Genomic DNA, 18631 nt, shown 5'->3' with positions numbered 1-18631 from the left:
CGCCTTTAGGTGCCAACATCCGGGGGCAACGTTTGATCCGGCAGACAAGCTGGTTCACGTGGCGACTGCTCGGAGGGTTAGTAAAAAAAAAAAGGATTCACACCTCCACTCTCCTCCGTTAGGGTTTGAGCAGACGCACGCTACAGCTCCGAGGATGTAGGGTTTAGGGTCAAAGGTCAATCAGGAGGATTCAGGTCGGGGAACGACCGTCAAGCTCAGATGCGCTGGTCGTAAAATCTAGCTCATCAAACGCCGCCATTGATTCTGTAATATTTGGCTGCAATTAACTCGAAAATCGACAGCTCGGCCTGAGATAGTCGACAGAACTGAAGTACGAGGACAAAAAGACGGGCTCAAACGGGAACAGTTATTCCTGACCACTAATAATCCCCTTAATGCGTTCTCATTTCAGGCAGCGGGGAATAAAACCTCGAGACATTTTCCACATACACCGATATTCTCACTTTGTCAGCGCTCCTCTTTTGATTTACGGCAAAAAATACAAGACGCCTTTTAATTCCACACAGTCCAAAATTTACTGGATATCTGTCAAACGTTTTGGGGAAACTTGCAAATCTCTGCGAGACGATAGCGAGCATGCAGGCGTTGCATGAAGGGAAGAGGAATACGCATTCATAAGGCATTTCAGTGAAAACGTGCACACGACTCGGAAATAAACTTTAACCCAACAGGTGGGAAATCCTACAGGGGCGGATAAATCAGCGCTGCGTGTGTTTGATTGTCTTCAGTGATCAATATATATATATAAATACAGCAAATACAGTGTAAATGAAGGCTCAGATGAAATGCCCCGTTGTCACATTCAAAAGGTACAAAAAGTACACAAAACATCACCTTCAAAACACAAAGAAACTCCGAGCCGTAGGAACAAATACGCAAATTGAGAAGTAGGTAAAATACAGTACCGAGCCGTTTTGAGCTGAAGTACACGAGGTAAACCTCAAAGTGTACTTTAATCTCTTTGCCTCCGTCGGGACAAAGCTCCGTCCAAGGCGGCCCAGATCTTCACGCGAGCTCGGCCTTCTCAGAGCTCCTCAGAGCTTCTCCGACAGAGGCGCACAAAGGAGAAGGCCGTCCTACAGTAATACTCTTCGTTTAGGAGCTGCCGGTCGGCAGGTGGCCTTCGCTCAGGATGGAGGCGTCATAGAAACCGTCCTCTTCCTCGGAGCTCAGGGTGGACGAGCCCAGAGCTGCACGATGAGATTTCCTCCTCCTGGGGGAAAGAATAGCAGCAGATTATTAGAGTTTCATACGCTGCAGCTCAATCAATGCAGGCCTGCGTCCAGGTATTAGAATAGAGCGCCATCTGGTGCAAGGAAGACACACGACAATTAAACGAAAGAAGAAAAAAAGCATTTATGAAGCATTTCCTTGAGCCGCTTACTTGACTTCGTTCTCCAGGGCCGTTACTTTGGCATGCATCGCCTCCTGCAGCTCCTGCTGCTCCTCCAAATCCCTGAGGAACTTCCGGCGGACTCCCTCCAAGCGCTCCACCTCGCCCTCGCTCTCGTCCACCTGACGCTTCAAGGCCTTCACGCGCAGAGACAGCTGGACGCGGAGAGAGGGACAGGCAGGGGAGTTAGAGGGGAAAGGAGGAGGTCAAGGGTCGGAGAGGCGGGTCCTGGCGAGGAGGGAGGAGAATCCAGATGGGTAGGGGTGGACAGGTGTGGGAGGAGTTTAATGTTCTAAGAAAGAAAGGCGGGAACGGTTACGGAGTGTTCTGGTTGGGTCAGGGGGACGGGTCAGGGGGACGGGTCAGGGGGATGGGTCAGGGGGACGGGTCAGGGGGACGGGTCGGGGGGACAAAGGAGATTAGTTTGGATCAGCAGCAGCTGTTTGACCTGCACAGACAAACAGGTCAAACAGTAACTGACCGGTTAGCTTAGCATAAAGGCAGCGATCCTCTTCGGCTGCTAATACAAACTCCCAGCAGCATCGATTGGTCGGATGCAGCTGGAGGGTTTTATTTTTTATTTTTATGAATAGTTTGAAAGCCAACGTTGAAGCTGAAGCGTCTACCTGATCTCTCTGCTCGACATGCTGGCTCCTCTCCTGGTCCAGCGTGGCGTTCACTTCCTTCAGCTTTCTCTCCATTCGTCTCTGAGACGCATGGATGCTGCTTTTTTCTCTGGAGGGATTCAGAAGAAGTTTTAAAAACACGAAAACATTAGCAATTTATTTTTGGATTTTGGTTCCTCAGCGCAGGAGATACAGGCCGATTGTCATGTGTCATATTAAAGCGCCTGATGAGGGATGATCCTCCAAAATAAAAAAAAATAAAAAACAAAGCAACAAAATAAACCAATTAACATATCAACAAACAAAGTTAAATACAAATAAAAATGTGATTGTAAAAGATAAAGAAAATATTAAAATAAGACGACACAAAAATGAAACGAAGGCTCCGTGTCTGTCGCGTCGCACCTCTCTTCGCTGCGGAGTCGCTCCTCCAGCTCCTGAATCCTGCTCTCCATCAGGGCGAGTGTCGGCGAGGGTCGAGTCGGACCCTCCATGTCCGCCACGCGGGACCTCAGCTCCTTCAGCTGGGAGCAGAGCGGGACGTGAACGCTGTGGCGACGTCACCAGAGGCGCGGCTTCCACCCGTTAACGCCGCCGTACCTGTCGGTCCAGCACGCTCTTGTCCATCTCCAGGTCGTGTCTCGTCGAGCGTTCCTGCATCAGCTCCGACCTGAGCTGGTCCACCTGAGAGGAGGGCGAGGCAGGATGAAGATGACGCAGCCCGTCAGGTAGGAGCACCTCAAATACCTGATCTCTGGTCCGGCCCACGCGCTCGTTCAGGAGCTCCGCGCTGCTCCTCTCCTCGTCCAGCTCGATCTCCATCGTCTTCACTTTATCCTGCGAGCAGAGAAACAGACTCGATCCCGTTTTCCTTTTTGCCTGCCTGGACTCGGTTCGTGACCTTCGACCTCTGAGCCCCACCTCCAGGCCTCTGATCTCCCTGCTGCGGTCCGTGTGGGCGCTCCTCTCCGTGTCCATCTCGCCCTCTAGGTGCCGGAAGCGGTTGCTGATCAGGTCCCTCTCCAGCTGGGCGCCGTCTCTTTCCTCGCTGCACAGCAGCAGCTCCTTCTTCAGACGGGACACCTGGAGACCAGAACACAACAGACCCGATCAGCCAGAACCCGAGAGACGCGGCGCCTCCCTCCCTCCCTCCCTCCCTCCAGGCTCGCCTCCTCCTGCTGGGCCTTCAGGCTGCTCTGGACCCGCTGCAGCTCAGCCTGCCTGTCCTTGCCGCTCCGCTGGGCCTCCAGCAGGTCCTTCCTGGAGCGCTCCCTGTAGTCGTCCAGCTGCGCCTGCAGGCTGGCCACCGACTGGCGGGAGTCTCCCATCATCACCTCCATCTGACGGCGAGAGGAGAGACACGGCGGTGAACGATGCATCGTAACCCCCCCCCCCCCCCCACACACACACACACACACCTCCTTGGTCATCTTCTCCAGGGCTCGGTCCAGCAGCCTCTTCTGCTCCTCCAGGTCGCCCTTGCCCCTCCTCAGCGCCTCCCTCTCCTGGTCTTTCTCCTCCACCCTCCGGGTCAGCTCCTCCCGCTCCTTGAGCAGGCGGGCGGCCCCCCTCTTGGCCTCCTCCAGCTGAGACTTCAGGGAGCGGTTCTCATTCTCCAGAGCCTCCACCTCCTCCTCAGCACCCGAGGTCCGGGCCGAGCTGGAATGAAACTTTGTCTGGGAAAAGAAGGAGGACGAAGTTTCACTCGAGGACTGTCCCAACATTCGGTCCTTTGCATTCGTCCCGTCGGTTCCGTTTTGGGATGGGGCAACTTCAGATTTAAAGGGGAGTCTGCCGGTGCGTTCCGGTTTTGCACCGACTCGGCGCTTCTCTACGTCGCGCCGAGCAGATTCTTTATTTAAGTGCTCCTAGAAGGGATTATTCCAGCTTTACTCTGGATCTCCTGGTTATAAATAGAGTCCTGCGTGGGAGGCCGCTTCTTTCATGGCGTCCGTTTGGATTACTTGACGTGCTCTCGTGCGCGCTGTACCATGCGGGCGAGCCGCTCTCGGAGGCGTGCGTTCGCCTCCTGAAGCTCCAGGGCGGCGCTGTGGTCCACCACGGTCATCCCTGAAGACCCAGCCGGCGACTGCAGAGGAGGAACGCACCTTAGAAAAGGCCTCAACTTTAAAAAGCGACCTGCGGATCCCGCGCTTCACCTCCTTCGCCTTCTCCAGCTCCGCCTTGTCTTTCTTGAACTGCTCCCTCAACCGGCTGATCTCGGAGAGAAGCTCCGCCTCTCTCTCTCCGCCGGCCTTCTTCAGGGCTTGAAGTGCCTCCTTCTTCTCGTCCAACTCCCTCTTTCGCTTGTCGAGGTCGGCGCGAGACCGCTGCAAATCGTCACGGCAACGCCGGAGCTCCTTATAGGATGAGCAATTAGAGATGAGTAAATGTGTGTGCGTGAAGAAAAGGGATGAACCAGGGTGTACAACAAGGAAAAACGAATGAAGCAACGAGTAGAGGCTGTTCTTAGGCAGTCCGTTTGGCTCCCACAGGGGGCGCAACCTGCCCCCCCCCCGGGCCGGTGTGAATTACCTCCGCTGAAGAATCAGACACAGGAAATTGTTTCTTCGCGGTGAGCATTGAATTCTGAAGATCCTCAATTTTGCTTTGGAAATCTTCTTTCTCCAAACGGCATCTCAGCAGCCTGCAGGGAGAAAGGTAGACGTTGAGCAAGGCGAATCACTGAGGGGTAAGGAATGCACGCGCACACGCACGCACACACACACACACACACACACACACAAAGCAAAACGGCAGCGACGAAACAGCCAAGCAGGACGGTAAGAAACAGCCGCACAAAGACGAATCCAGTTCGCTTCATCAGAACTCAAACAAGGAAACGTGTTAGTGAGATTTAAAAACGGTATCACGCTTGATCAATGCAAAATCAACGACGATGTCTGACTGCTGATTTGTTTCATCGACTGCTTGTGTTAGAGATCGGAGTTTCCAAATCCACAGGATTTCAGGAAACCCCCCCGTTCAACGTTAGATCTGTCGATTGGAACCGAGATCTAAGCGAACCAACAGACGACAACGCCGGCGTTCCTTCCTCTCACGTGCGACTGCGGATGTCTTTCCTGCTCCTGCCAGAGTCAAGCCAGAGAATGCATGCGTTAAGAAGAATCGTGCACGAGTGGAAATGAAGGTATTCTCCCGAGCGCTCTGCAGCACCTTGAAATAAATTCCCTCCGACGCGTCCGCGGCTGGAAACAATAGAGTAGGCGTGAACCCGAGCCCGTTTCCAGTCCGTCCGTCTTTGTGCGGCTCTAATTCGATGCTGCAGCACCGTAATGGGCTCAATTCAGCGCAAGAGATTAGAAATACCATCTCGGGCGGTTAAAATAGACACGGATTCACCGTTTTAGATGCTGCAGAACGCTCGGAGCACGTCGAAGCTCACTTTGCTTCCCTTAAATGGGAGCCGGACTCACAATCAAACACAATTCCATAGCATTGAAACGAGACACTAACTCCTGCGTGGTTCTGTGCAGCTCCTGCTTGGCGCTCTCCTGCTGCTCCTTCCACTGCTCCCCCCGATCTCTGGAGCTCTCCAGCTCATCCTCCAGGGTCAGGATGGAGGTGTTCACTCGCTCCCGCTCCTCCTCTATCTGGTCCTGGGACTGGGAAAAAGGCACACGCAACATAAATTAGTGATTGGTGGGGCTTCAAACCAAGGCCGTTTCCTTTTTTTGTGAACGCTCGGTGCAGGGGAACAGAGGAAACTGAGGCGCTGGTTTTCACGCCTTGACCAGCGCCTCTTCAACTACTTTAAAAAACAACAACAACCTTCTACATAAGTAATGACACCGGGAAACATCAGACGAGATGGAGCACGATCCGAATACCTTAATCCTCCTCGTGCCGAAGAAATCAGCGCATCAAGAAGCGGCCGCCAACCCGTCTGCTTATTCCTCGCCTGCATGTCATGTTTTTTTTCCCGACGCTGCCGTTTCTAAAATTCAAAATGACTTATTTCTGTACGTATATGCTTCAAATTTCCTCTCCCCGATATCCGACACAGCAAGCACTACAAAAAGAATCCACTGACAGGAACAGAACCTCCAAAACAGAAAAGTGGGGAAAGTTTCACACGCACAGCAAAACTTCCCTTTGCTGGCTGGGAGCAGCCTGCCAGCCCCCCCCCCCCCCCGCCGAACGCCGACTACAAAGCGACACATGAAACGGAACGACGAGACAAAGCCTGGGTGTAAATTTAATATCGCCTCAACCAGCCTGACAGATCCTTTCTGATCATGTTGGTGATCAGAACCTGAGGTTTGGGTTTGTTGCGTTGCAGCTTTTAAATCCTTCCTGTAATCCGCAGGCTAATTTAGCCCGAGCTAAGACAGACTCAGAAAGCATCGCGTGTTGCTCTGCATTTATCCGTCTGTCTTTCATCAATAGAAACGATAGAAACGATAGAAACGATAGAAACGCGAGCTCGTCCCACGCCGAGCGACTCTGTGCACGAATCCAGAGAGCGAGCGCTCCACCTGCGTGACCTGCTCCACCGTCCTCCTCAGGCTCTCCATATCCTGGCCGTACTGCTCCCGCAGGTCCTCCATCTCCCTGTCGTGGCACTCCACCTCTTCTTTTAGCGCCCCCTTCAGGGCCGTCAGCTCCCGCTCCCGCTGGTGGAGGATCTCCTCCTGGCGCTGACGCAGCATGACGGCCTCGGCCAGGTCGGCCCGCAGGGCCATCTCGTCCTGGGGGGAGGGGGGGCGGATGATCAGACAGACAGGAAGAGGGCGTGCAGTGATGTCATATCCTGGACCGGCGTGCAGGTGTGTGTGTGCGTGAGTACCGTCTGCATCGAGTCGGGGCGCGTGGAGAACTCAGAGACGCTCCTCAGCTCCTCCTGAAGCTCGGCCAGCTGATCCTCCTGCAGGCGCAGACGAGACTCTGCGACCTCTCTGGACATGCGCTCCATGGACAGCCTGCGCACGCACACACACAAGCTCATTGGCTGCAGAGTGTGCACACACACACACACACAGGGAAAGCTCCTTACTCATCGTGGGCCTCCTGCAGATCTCTCTTGCAGCGGTCGAGCTGCTTCTGAAGCTCCTCGACGTTAATCTTTTTGATTTCCCCACCGGATCCTCCCTGTTTAACACACACACACACAAACACGCACACGCACACGCACACGCACACACACACACACACACACACACACACAGATCATTCTAAGAGCACAAACACAACCAGAGGAAACTTTACAGCAGAGTCTGACAGCCGACCCTGCATAAACGTAACGGCTCCGTGGCCTAGTTTCTGACTTTTGGGAGAGAAGGCCGTGCCGCTGCATTCAGACGGCGTCTCCTTTTTAACAGCTCTTCCTGACAGGCTGCAGGGGGGGGGGGGGGGAGCCGGAGGGAGGTGTGAGCGCAGCTTCAGCCCATGAAAGCTCCCTCATCTTCCTCTTCCTCTTCCTCTTCCTACACACTCAGAGGAGAGACGAAGCGAGGTTCACGGACGGCGGCGCCGCTGCCAGTCATCAGCGACGGATTATGAGGACGTGTTTTGTGCAGATCTCATCCCCGTAGGTCAGTTTGTAGATCAAACTTCCGCATCTCCCGTTCCTCACAAGAGATAATTAGATGAAGATGACATCAAAGCATGCATCAGCGCCGTGAACGGGCTGGATCCTTCAGCCCCGATGAAAGGGGCAGGGGGGGGGGAGGGGGGTTGTGTAATGCAAAGGAGACTCAATCAAAAGCTCATCCATAACAACGGCTGATAAAGTGAAGAGCAGGTGAGAGGCGGAGCCTCCAAGGAATCGAGTGTTAAAAGATCACAGAATGGAGACGAGCGAGGGCAACGTAGCGGCTTGAAGCTTTAATTAGCGCTTCAGAAAGCCTGTTTTTCCACCACTGGGGGGGCTCCGACTACAACACACACACACACACACACACACACACACACCGGAACACGAGCAGGCGGTAGGAAAAACAGGTTGTCGGTGCGTCGGCTGCATCGCTCTCCCAGCGGCGGCCATTAACCGGCGACGCCGCATTAAGCCGGGCATGAGCTAAACACCCCCGCAGCGCTCGGAGGGAGCCTGAAACCTGCTCCACATTACACAACAACAACAAACAGAAGCCCCCTGGATGAGCCCCCCCCCCCCCCATACGACACTCCCCTCTGATCTGACGTTTTAGTTTAGAGGCGAAGCTCGAGAACACAAAAGAGAAGTAGGAAGCGTCTGAAGAGCCGAATGAGAGACGGACAGGATGTTACATCATCACGTATAATGGTTCTAAAAAACAACAGCACAAAAGCCCTCGGAGAGAGATCCGTCCTAATGCGGCGAGCCAGCCCCCCCCCCCCGGTGCAGGGTTCCAGTCCAACTCAATTATTGATGCCTCCTCGACTCACACTGAGCCCTCAACCATTTCCTCTGCAGGTGCATCGTTGCCAAGAGACGAGACGGGCCGAATGATTCACAGGCCGCCGCCGCCACAAGCACTTAGCAAGGGATCAGATCAGACACGAACGAGCGCACGTAAAACGAGGGGCGGACAGAAAGGGATGTGAACGTGAACCACGGCCATCGGTTCTGATGAGCCGGCGCGGAAAACCGACGAAGGAGCTCAGCGGATCCTCGGAGACGGAGACGGAGACGAAGACGGAGACGGAGAGGACAAAATAGAAAACTCTGAGTCCACGGAGAAAGGAGGAGCCAAAAATCTATTCATTCTATGACAAGAAAAGTTATTCTTCACTCATCCCATTACTTTCTAAACGCCTCTGAGGCTAAACTTCTGCTTCATTTAGATCCTTTAAAGCGTCTCGTTTGATCCAGAATGTCGAACATTTTCCGGCTTGTAAATCAGAGCATCCATCAAACACGAACGTTCCGTCGTACCTTCAAACCGGCCGTTTTCTCGTCGCTCCGTCTGACGGCTCCGTCTTCGGCGCCGGTGCTGACGGACAAACGGAGGAGAAGATCCAATCGGTGAAAGGCCCGGATTAACAAACGCGATCGATCTGGTTTTAGCTACCTCTCTTTACGGACGCTGAGCGCCGTTTCCCTGACCGGGACTCCCCCCCCGTTGAAGCTTTGACTCGGGTTCCTCGGACGAACCTCCTGTAGACGGAACAACGGGATGATTCAACGCCTGAAGTTAACCTCTGACCTCGCTCTTTACTACTTACAGGCTTCTTCGCCGCGGCTGAAGGAGCCTCCGTGACAAACTTCCCGCTGCGCTGAGGGCCTGGTCTGGGGGCCCCGGGCGGGGCCTCGGGTGGGGCCCGCTTGGAGCCGGACGACGTCGACCGATGAGCGGCGTAGGGATTCGGGGTGGGGGAGGGGGGCGGCGTCTCGGGCTGGAGATCCCGCCGAGCATCGAGGCTTCTGGACCGCTCGCGCTCCTCGAACCCGAGCCGCTGCCTCGCTCCGGGGCGCCCCCTGTTGAACTTACTGATGAGCTTGTTGATGGGGGCCAGGGAGTCGGTGTCGATCGCTGGGAGGGGCTCGCCGCTCGCTGACCCCGGAGCCTCCGGCTTGGGCGGGGCGTTTCTAACGGGGGTTCTCTCCCTGCGTCTCCCCAACGACCCGGTGAGACCAGCGGCGGTTGGCTTCGCCCCTCCCGTTCCCACGCCGTTTAATTTGACAGGTTTCAGCCCCGCTTCATTGTACTCCTCCTCCTGGGCCCCGGCTCTGGACTCCTCTGACTCCTCCCCTTGCGTCCCTGCTTGACCGTCCCCGGGAGGTCTTCTAAGAGGACTCCCGAAGCTCTCCCCATCCTCATCTTCCGCTGCGGGGACCGGCGAGCGCGCCGAAGGGCCGTAGGGGTTTACGACCTCCGCCGCTGCCTTGTGGAGGCTGTGGGGGGGCGAGGGCGGCGCCGAGCTGGGGGCCGGGGTGTTCAACTGGACGCCGTAAGAGTCGCCTTTCTGGCCGTCTTGCAGGACCACGTACGGCTGCCCGGAGATGCCCTGAACCCGCACGGCAACGCCGTACTTATTGGATGGCGGCGTGGCGCTGGCGTTCCCCCGGGACTTATCGGGGTACGCCCCCCCCGTGTCATGGAGGTCCTTGATGAAGCGGATCTGAACGCCGTAGTCCACAAGAGGCTTCCTGTCAGAGGAGAGAGCGCTCATGCTGACTTCCTGGGTCCGGTGAAGGCCTGAAGCAGACGGGGAAGGGAAACACGGAGAGATGCAAGTCAGCAACGAGACCAGGAAACGTCCCGCGTCTTCAGGTGCAGCGACTCAGGTGGACCGCAGGTGCGCGTGGACGCAGCCGACGCGCCGCAGCCGACGCTCGTCTCTGGCTGCTCTACAGGTTTCATTCCTTCGCAGGCACAATGGATTGTATTCACATCATGTCAAATATGCTGCAGGAGCGCCGCGATCCTCTTATCGCAGGTCGAGACCTCATCTAAACACACACACACACACACACACACACACACACACGCACACACACGCACACGCACACAGAAGCAGCCAGCACGCCTCCTCTATGCTACAAAATCAAGGCAAACGCCATTAAAGACACGCACAAAGATGAAGTCGAATCATTTCCCGAGCTCAAATTGTGCTTCTTTTTCGGTGGTGTCGGGTTCCATCAGGGAACGTCACACAGAATGCTGGGAAACGGAGGAGACGTCCTATTTGGAGCTGGACCAATAGAATCAGGGCAGGTCAGCCTCATGTTTATTACATGCGAGTCCAACATGGCCTCACTGGAGCCCACTTTAATGACAGCCGTCATCTTTATCACCGGTTTGCATTCAGGGAGAATAATATTGATCATTCTCGTCAGTATTTTCTCGGTTGGTCTTTTAAATGTCAGGAAGTGGTACCTGGAACACCTGATGGAACACCTGGAACACGAATCAGGTGTTCCAGGTACCAAGATGCTGAAACACTTGCTGCTGGAATGTCCCTTCAACTGGCCGGGAGCTCAGATCAGCGAATGAAAGCCGGTCTTTGTCTCAACTAAAAAAACATTCTTGGGATGCCTGGCGTTCCCTTTGCGCGCGGCGTTCCCTTTGCGCGCAGCGTTCCCTTTGCGCGCGGCGTTCCCTTTAGGTGCTGCGTGTGTTTTGCATTCATATTCCACAGATCAAGAGGAAACCGAGAACCAGGGCAACTATAAAGCCGACAAAACCGTCCACACAGGCAGTAAATAAAAAGAGGAGGGGCTAATTAAAAAACCACAAATGGGAGACTAAAAATAACACAAACAAACCCCGAACCAGGCGGCCCGTTTATGCAGACTGTCGGACATCAGAAGAATTCATTTTAAAAATGGCCTTCTGCTCAGGCATGTTGGAAGCGGAGGACGAGCCTCATGTTTAAAGGAAGTTCCTTCTCCGGTTGTCCGTCATTGGTCGACGGGGATCTCTCTCTCTCTCTCTCTCTGTCTCTCTCTCTCTTTTGAATATTCATGGTATTTAGCAAAGAACAAAAGTAATCTGGGGAGTGACGATTCCCCATCAGGAGCATTTCGTAATCACTTAACATGACCCTGAACGCACCACCGAGCATCACGACGAGCCCGAGCGTTCTTATCTTTACTTGTTTTGGGGTAAACAGCGAATGATCTGCAGCGGAATAATGTTTTACCTGCAAACTCTTCAGAGCAATTCTATTGCGAGCTGCGTGGAGGAGGCGCGTGCGCGTGCGTGTCAAACAGAAACACCATGGCAACGCCACTGCCTCCTCACGGCGGGGCAGAAAAGAAAGATGAGAAACCGACACCTTCCCGGAGGACGCGTCACGCGAGGCTCACCTGGCCCACCCGGACCCACGCGAGGCTCACCCGGCCCACCCGGACCCACGCGAGGCTCACCCGGCCCACCCGGACCCACGCGAGGCTCACCTGGCCCACCCGGACCCACGCGAGGCTCACCTGGCCCACCCGGACCCACGCGAGGCTCACCTGGCCCACCCGGACCCACGCGAGGCTCACCCGGCCCACTCGGACCCACGCGAGGCTCACCCGGCCCACCCGGACCCACGCGAGGCTCACCTGGCCCACTCGGACCCACGCGAGGCTCACCCGGCCCACCCGGACCCACGCGGGGCTCACCTGGCCCACCCGGACCCACGCGAGGCTCACCCGGCCCACTTGGACCCACGCGAGGCTCACCTGGCCCACTCGGACCCACGCGAGGCTCACCCGGCCCACCCGGACCCACGCGAGGCTCACCTGGCCCACTCGGACCCACGCGAGGCTCACCCGGCCCACCCGGACCCACGCGGGGCTCACCTGGCCCACCCGGACCCACGCGAGGCTCACCCGGCCCACTTGGACCCACGCGAGGCTCACCTGGCCCACCCGGACCCACGCGAGGCTCACCTGGCCCACCCGGACCCACGCGAGGCTCACCCGGCCCACTTGGACCCACGCGAGGCTCACCTGGCCCACTCGGACCCACGCGGGGCTCACCTGGCCCACTCGGACCCACGCGGGGCTCACCTGGCCCACCCGGACCCACGCGAGGCTCACCTGGCCCACCCGGACCCACGCGAGGCTCACCTGGCCCACTCGGACCCACGCGACTTCACTGGACTATCCTCTCCGCACCTGTGCGCTCCTGGAACAATTGCGTCACACCCACCTATCCGGTCGGTCAGTCAGTTTCGGTGCGCGCGCGTCGAAACCACCGCCAGGTTGTTTACTCTGGCCCGCGAGCCCGCGAGCCGCGCGACGCACCTGCCTCCCACCGAGGCGCCGTCGCCTCCCACCGGAAGCCTTTAGCAACATGCTCGCGTCCAATTATCGAACACGCACGCGACAAATAGAATCATTTTCTTCCGGGAAACTTACCGTCACATGAACTAAAGCCGCGGGTGTGCGCGTCAGGCCGTTATTACGCGCAACTAGCGATACGGGATTTACGGGAGTTGAACTTTCTCGACCTGAACAGACGCTCCTCTTCACGTCACCTGTACGGATCCGGACGCTCCTCTTCACGTCACCTGTACGGATCCGGACGCTCCTCTTCACGTCACCTGTACGGATCCGTAGGCTCCTCCTCCCTTAATCCGGGATCACGCGTCGGTTCTCGGCGCAGCAGGATGCGGGAGACGTTTCTCCACGAATCGAGGACATCGGGAATTCGCTTTTACAACCAGCGGACCGGCGCAACCTGTTGCCAGCGCGGCGGAGTCCATCGCCCCGCCTCCGGACGGACTCCATTGGTTGGAGGCTGAAGCAAGGGGCGGGGCCTGCTGCGGAATCAGTTTCCACTCCGCACACACTGGATAATCCGGTGGATTGTTTGACCCAGTTCCACCGCGGCGCTGCGGGAAACGATCCTCAATCGATTCGAACATGTTTGCGCGGCGGGTTCGGACAATAAACATTCCCATAAACAGGAAGTGACGTAATGCAAATTAGCTATTGACAAAAGTGCTATAATCCCGTACGGTCATTAAATTGCACCTGTGTGTGTGTGTGTGTGTGTGTGTGTGCGCGTGTGTACACATCTTAACATTCACAGAACGTCATGTTAATGTTAAAATTACTGCCGTGGGCTGTGCTGGAGCTTCTCAGCCCTGAACAGACCAGACTGGTTGGACTTCCGTGCACGCACACACACACTGTACTACCGAGATCATGCAAGACAGGTTTAGAACATATGCTGACTCATCTTCAGTGCGTCTGTGCATCCGCAGCGTAACCACGGTGCTTAATAGCCCTGTTAGCGTAGCCAGCTTCTACATTTAATATACGAAGCTAAAATACAGTAAATATATTCTACCGTAGACCTGCGTATTAAAACACTGGGTTTTCTGAGCCCTCCCCTTTTTTTAATACAACAATTAGCAAACAATTTTTAAAAAATGTGAATAAAAACAAACAGAAGCAAGTAAAAAACAAAACAAAACACCTTTACTTCAGAGTTCAGTACCTTTCCCTTCCCCACCTGGTGAGACTTAACGCTTCCTCATGGCTCCACCAGGAGGCGCCAGAGCAGAGCAAAGAGCACAGCACAATACCAGTACAAAGCTGAGAGCAAGAAAAGAAAGGCAACTCGGACATTGAATAAAGAAAAGCAAGGACAGCGGGAAGAGGAGTTATTAACAGCTCATACCGAGACGGGCTATTCTGCACTCGCAAGTTATTTGGTCTACTTCCAAGGCGTCAGAATATAAACATCAACGGATCAATTACTGCATTGATTCACATGCAACCCCCCCGTTCCCCGTTTGTGAAAGGACTATGCACATCTGATGCCAACACCATCCAGAAAGCTCTGACTTCACTATTCATGTGCTGCGGCGATGAAAATAAAACCGTCGACTCAAAACGTATAAAAGCCCAAAACATCACAGCGATTACAGCCAAGACACGAGTCCGACCATCATGTGTTCAACGGTCGACTCAACCGGTGGGAGCTCCAGGCAAATGCTTTATCCTGATATATATACACAACTTATTTTTTTTCTTGGGGGGGGGGGGGGGTAAAATCTTCTCTGTGAGCTGTGAGCAAAACTCAAACAGGGCTCCTCAGAAATCACCAGCACTGAGACGGGACGACGAATGAAACGTTGAGGTGAAATAAATGCAGGTTAAAATCGTGATTATTTTCCCATTTTCTTGCAGTAAAAAGACAAAACGAGGCGAAATAAAATCTGAAAATCAACAAATCAAAGCAACGTCGCGACTCGCCGGATTCTCGCTTTTAAAGATTTGATATGTCTGCTTCAATTTAAAGATGAAAAAAAAAAAAAAGATCTAAAAACAGGTGACACTTTGACACGGTGGGGGGGGGGGGGGGGGGTATTCCGCCGGTAGCGAGTCGGTTTCGGTACGGGGGGGGGGCCTCTCAGTCACAGCGCCTGTGAGGTAGAGTGTTGGTGTCAGGGACGAAGCCACGCAAACTGCGATGCAGAAGCGTGAACGTCCATCAGCGCGTTCCGGGTCGGAGGGAGGAGCCGTTCGGTCCGATCAGAGCGCCCACGCCTCAGCTCTCGTTAGCCGCCACCAGCTGGCCCAACCCCTGGCGCACAAACACAGCCTGGATGTCCTTGGTCTTGATGCAGAAGTCGCAGGCCCACACGGCGGCGCTCTCTCGAGTCAGGAGTCCGTACGCCGGCTCCGTCAGGCCCGTGCAGTCGCGGTGGAACCAGCGCTGGCACGACGCCTCGCACAGGATGGCGTCCTGGTCGTCGTGCACTTCCGCCATGCAGAGGCCGCAGGGGAAGACCATCCCGCTGCCGCTGAGCTTCCCGGGGCCCGAGCCGGGCCCGGCCGTGGGGGCCGCCGGGCCAGGGGCCAGCGGGGACTGCGTGGTCGGGGTGGAGGCGGCGTTGGACGGAGGATTGGGGTTGCTGCCCGGAGTGTTGCCGCCGCCGCCGTTGTTGTTGTTGGTCATGTTGTTCTGACCTGAAATCGGCGCCGCGCTCGACATGGCCCCCCCCCCAGGAGTGCTGTTCTGTTGGCTGTAAGGGCCGGGGGCGGGGCCGGAGTGAGGAGGGGTGGACTGGTTGGGCTGCTGCGGCTGGGAAGAGTTGCTAGAGTTGGGGGTGTTGGCATTGCTGGGGGGTTGCAGCTGACTGGGTGGGGGGTGCTGGGGCTGACCCGATCCATTCAGAGGACCGGTGGGAGAAGAATTGGGGTTCGGCTGGGGGGGTGCCGAGGAAGGCTGACCAGGCGTGCCGGCGTTGGGCTGCTGAACGTCAGGGTGGCCGGGGAAGCCCCCTCCTGGCTGCGGCGGGCCAGAGTTTGGGGGGGGGGCAGGAGTGGAATTATTAGGAGGGGGCCCGTTGGGATTTAAGTTAAGCTGCTGCTGCTGAGGTCCAGGCGGGGGCCCCCCTCCGCCAAAGTTCTTTCCATCGTCATTGCCCGGTCCGGGCGGGCTGGGGCCGCGGTAGGGGCCGTCCTGGGGGGGTGGGAATTGTCCTTGAGGGGGCATGCCTGGTAAGCCTCCCACCATGTGCCCCCCGGGGCCCCCACCCATGCCACCCATCATGTTCATGGAAGGGCCCATGCCTCCTCCCATGGGAGGCAGGGGACCATGGGGGGGCCCCCTCGGGCCCCCACCTCCGGGGTAAAGGTGGGCTATTGAAGGGGTGTCCACCCGGTCCGTGCTGCTGCTGTGGAGGCATCCCAAACCGGGGGTGTGGTGCCCCCCCCCCCCAGGCCCTCCCATACTTCCTGGTGACAGCATGGGGTTGAACCCCGGCCCCGGGTGCATGGGCGGACTGAAGTTTGGTGGCATATTGAATTGAGACGGCCCACCCGTGGGGAATCCACCGCCCCCGCCTCCTCCACTGCCGCCCCCGCCCCCGCCTCCAAAGCCAGGCATTCCTCCAAAGGCGAGCTGGTGGTGAGGCCCCGCGTTGGACGGGGGGCCGAATGGGGGCCTTCGCCCAGGCTGGCCACCACCTGGTCCCCCTATGAAGGTTATGCCCCCCGCCATTCTGCCCCCACCCCCACCCCCATACCCGCCTCCTCCTCCGCCTGCACCTGGGCTTGGAAGAAATGGTGCGCTACCTGGCCCACCTGCCCCACTGGGTCTGGAGGGGGGCCCGAAGTCATCGTCAAAGGGGTTGGAGGCGACCAGGTGATCCACCATGGGGGTCGGGGGGGGTGCGAACTCAGTGAGGTGGGAGAACCCCGCCGCCTAAAGCACGGAAAATAAAAGACCGTTTTCTACCAAATCCATTTGAATAACGGAAAAGATTCCCAGGAATCAGGAAACCGACTTACCTGAGAGGTGGACTTCCTTGCCTTCTTCTTCTCCGGGCTCTTCATCTGTGAAGCTGGAAAAAAGAAGAGCAAACAGTCATATGAAGGGGGGTGGGGGGGGGGGTGGAACATCTCCCGCTACTGGTCCACCACCAGTGAATAGCCCCGTCCCGTTCGGATCGGCCCCTCAGGGACCGAGCAGAGCCGCTTCAGACCTCGGGCCTCTTCAGCTGGAGCGGATTCAACGACGGGACAGAAACTGGCGTGAAGACAAAGATGCTAAACATCCAGGGGTCATCATCGGCATGGTTACGATGGCCCAGGTGAGAGGGAGAAAGGCCGCAAACAGAGGCAGAGGAGGGAGACGGGAAGGAGACGAAGACATGAGAAGCAAGGAAATGGGAGTTGGAAGGACACCGACAGCAGGACAGACATGAACCCCGTCCACAGAGCCGGTCCGCACGGAGACAAGAGGCGACAGTAATGGAGGACTCCGATCCGATTGGGAGATGGGTGAACTCACCTTTGCTTCGTTTTCCTTGTCCCGCCAGTAGTCTCCCCGATTCGGCAGCCATTAGCTAATATGACCGTCGGTGAAGTCGCATATCACCCGTTCATAAGCAAGAAAAAAAAAAACGTTAAAAACGCCGACGTCTTGAAGGCTGAGACGAGGAGAAGGAATCTGCCCCTTACGTCGCGTCAATCGTGTTAAAATCGTGACGTCATACAAACGGCTAACACGTATGATTGTAACGAGATCGTGTTGTAACGCCGGCCCAGGTCTGCAAAAAAACTCCTCTCCAGCTGCAAATCTCTCGGTGTCTTGTCACGCCGGGATTTGGTGGCCGAATAAACGTCAGGTAAACCCGAGCTGGCTCGCCGCAATTAGCGCGAGTTCGTCCCGTTTAAGACATTTCTGCCAACTTCAGCTGACGTGAAACTGGTTGCCTGTTTATTTAACTCGACTGGCGGTGCAAACAAGCGAGAGAAACACCCCACCTCCCTCCCTAAATGATCATTTACAGATGTGTTGCGAAGAACTAGACCAGCTAGCGGCGCATGCTAGTCGCTACCGCGGCTAACTAGCTAGCCACGTTACTCGGTGCGGCTCGCTGGCAGCGCTGAGGATCCACCCGGCAGCTGCGAAAACACTGGGACACTAGCCGAGAGTTTAATATAGCCTTCTACGTCCGTTTGTGGAAACGTGCATTCAAATTCAACGTCACAACAACGATAAGATTAAAGCAATCGGCCATGTTTTGACTGTTGTTTACTACGCTAACATTAGCCTGTTAGCTAACATTAGCTTGTTAGCTAACGTTAGCATGCCATTGAAGATAGCTAGCCATCTCGCAAACTGTACCCTTTCTCCGCTGCTTGCTCTGCTGTCCTTTAAATTGAAACTCTCACCCGTCCTCGCTCGGTGGCCGCTCGTCGGTCACCCGTTCAACTATAATTCATTCAAAAAACGCACATTTCGCCATAATTATCGCGGCCTTCCGTCGCCACCGGACAAAGAGGGACAAGCGAGAGCATCGCACGCCATGGAAGGTTACAACTCTTCGCAGAAAACGGGGGGTGTCGATCATTTTCTTTTTAACTTTTAAAAGTATATTCAAAATGTTTGAACAAAAAAAAGTACCTGCATTGCTTTACATAAATAGTATCATAATGCAACATTTAAGTAAATTAACGTATCACGGTTTCCGTATTGTTCTGTTAAATGTGTACATTTGAGGTTCTACCTTTCCTTCAGGTGTGTGGAGCAGCTCACTGGACCGTTTCCGAGCGATACCCTGCCTCGACAACCGAACCAGGATTGGACGTTCGATTAATTAAACATCCAATTAAGTACATTACGGAGTGACGTCGTGATTACAATTGTATTGATTTTCACCAATAAAAAATATTAATGAAACCGTCAAC

At 55.6% G+C, this 18631-nt stretch overlaps 2 protein-coding genes across 2 annotated transcripts; both read right to left on the bottom strand.

Moving 5' to 3' along the window:
* Positions 1–527: 527 nt before the first annotated feature.
* cgnb (cingulin b) lies at positions 528–12870 on the bottom strand. The gene is made up of 21 exons (XM_068747120.1): positions 12836–12870; positions 9208–10181; positions 9054–9139; positions 8918–8975; positions 7058–7152; positions 6851–6983; positions 6540–6752; positions 5518–5666; positions 5103–5129; positions 4576–4687; positions 4200–4400; positions 4031–4129; positions 3459–3716; positions 3210–3380; positions 2962–3123; positions 2788–2877; positions 2641–2724; positions 2446–2564; positions 2041–2149; positions 1406–1569; positions 528–1231 (listed from the first exon to the last, which is right to left on the bottom strand). The coding sequence occupies exons 2-21, from the start codon at positions 10153–10155 to the stop codon at positions 1117–1119; spliced, it is 3393 nt and encodes a 1130-aa protein (XP_068603221.1). The 5' UTR covers positions 10156–10181; positions 12836–12870; the 3' UTR covers positions 528–1116.
* A 2001-nt stretch (positions 12871–14871) lies between these two features.
* On the bottom strand, positions 14872–18247 carry pygo2 (pygopus homolog 2 (Drosophila)). Its single transcript, XM_068747439.1, is given in 6 exon segments — positions 14872–16064; positions 16066–16142; positions 16145–16640; positions 16727–16779; positions 17229–17283; positions 18116–18247. Coding segments are annotated over 5 exon segments (1764 nt in total). The 5' UTR covers positions 17281–17283; positions 18116–18247; the 3' UTR covers positions 14872–14978.
* Between the last annotated feature and the right edge of the window lie 384 nt (positions 18248–18631).

This window comes from Brachionichthys hirsutus, chromosome 13, assembly GCF_040956055.1.
Source record: "Brachionichthys hirsutus isolate HB-005 chromosome 13, CSIRO-AGI_Bhir_v1, whole genome shotgun sequence".
NCBI classification, from domain to species: domain Eukaryota; kingdom Metazoa; phylum Chordata; class Actinopteri; order Lophiiformes; family Brachionichthyidae; genus Brachionichthys; species Brachionichthys hirsutus.
Note: the sequence above shows the minus strand (reverse complement) of the source record. Positions and strands in the feature narration are given on the sequence as shown.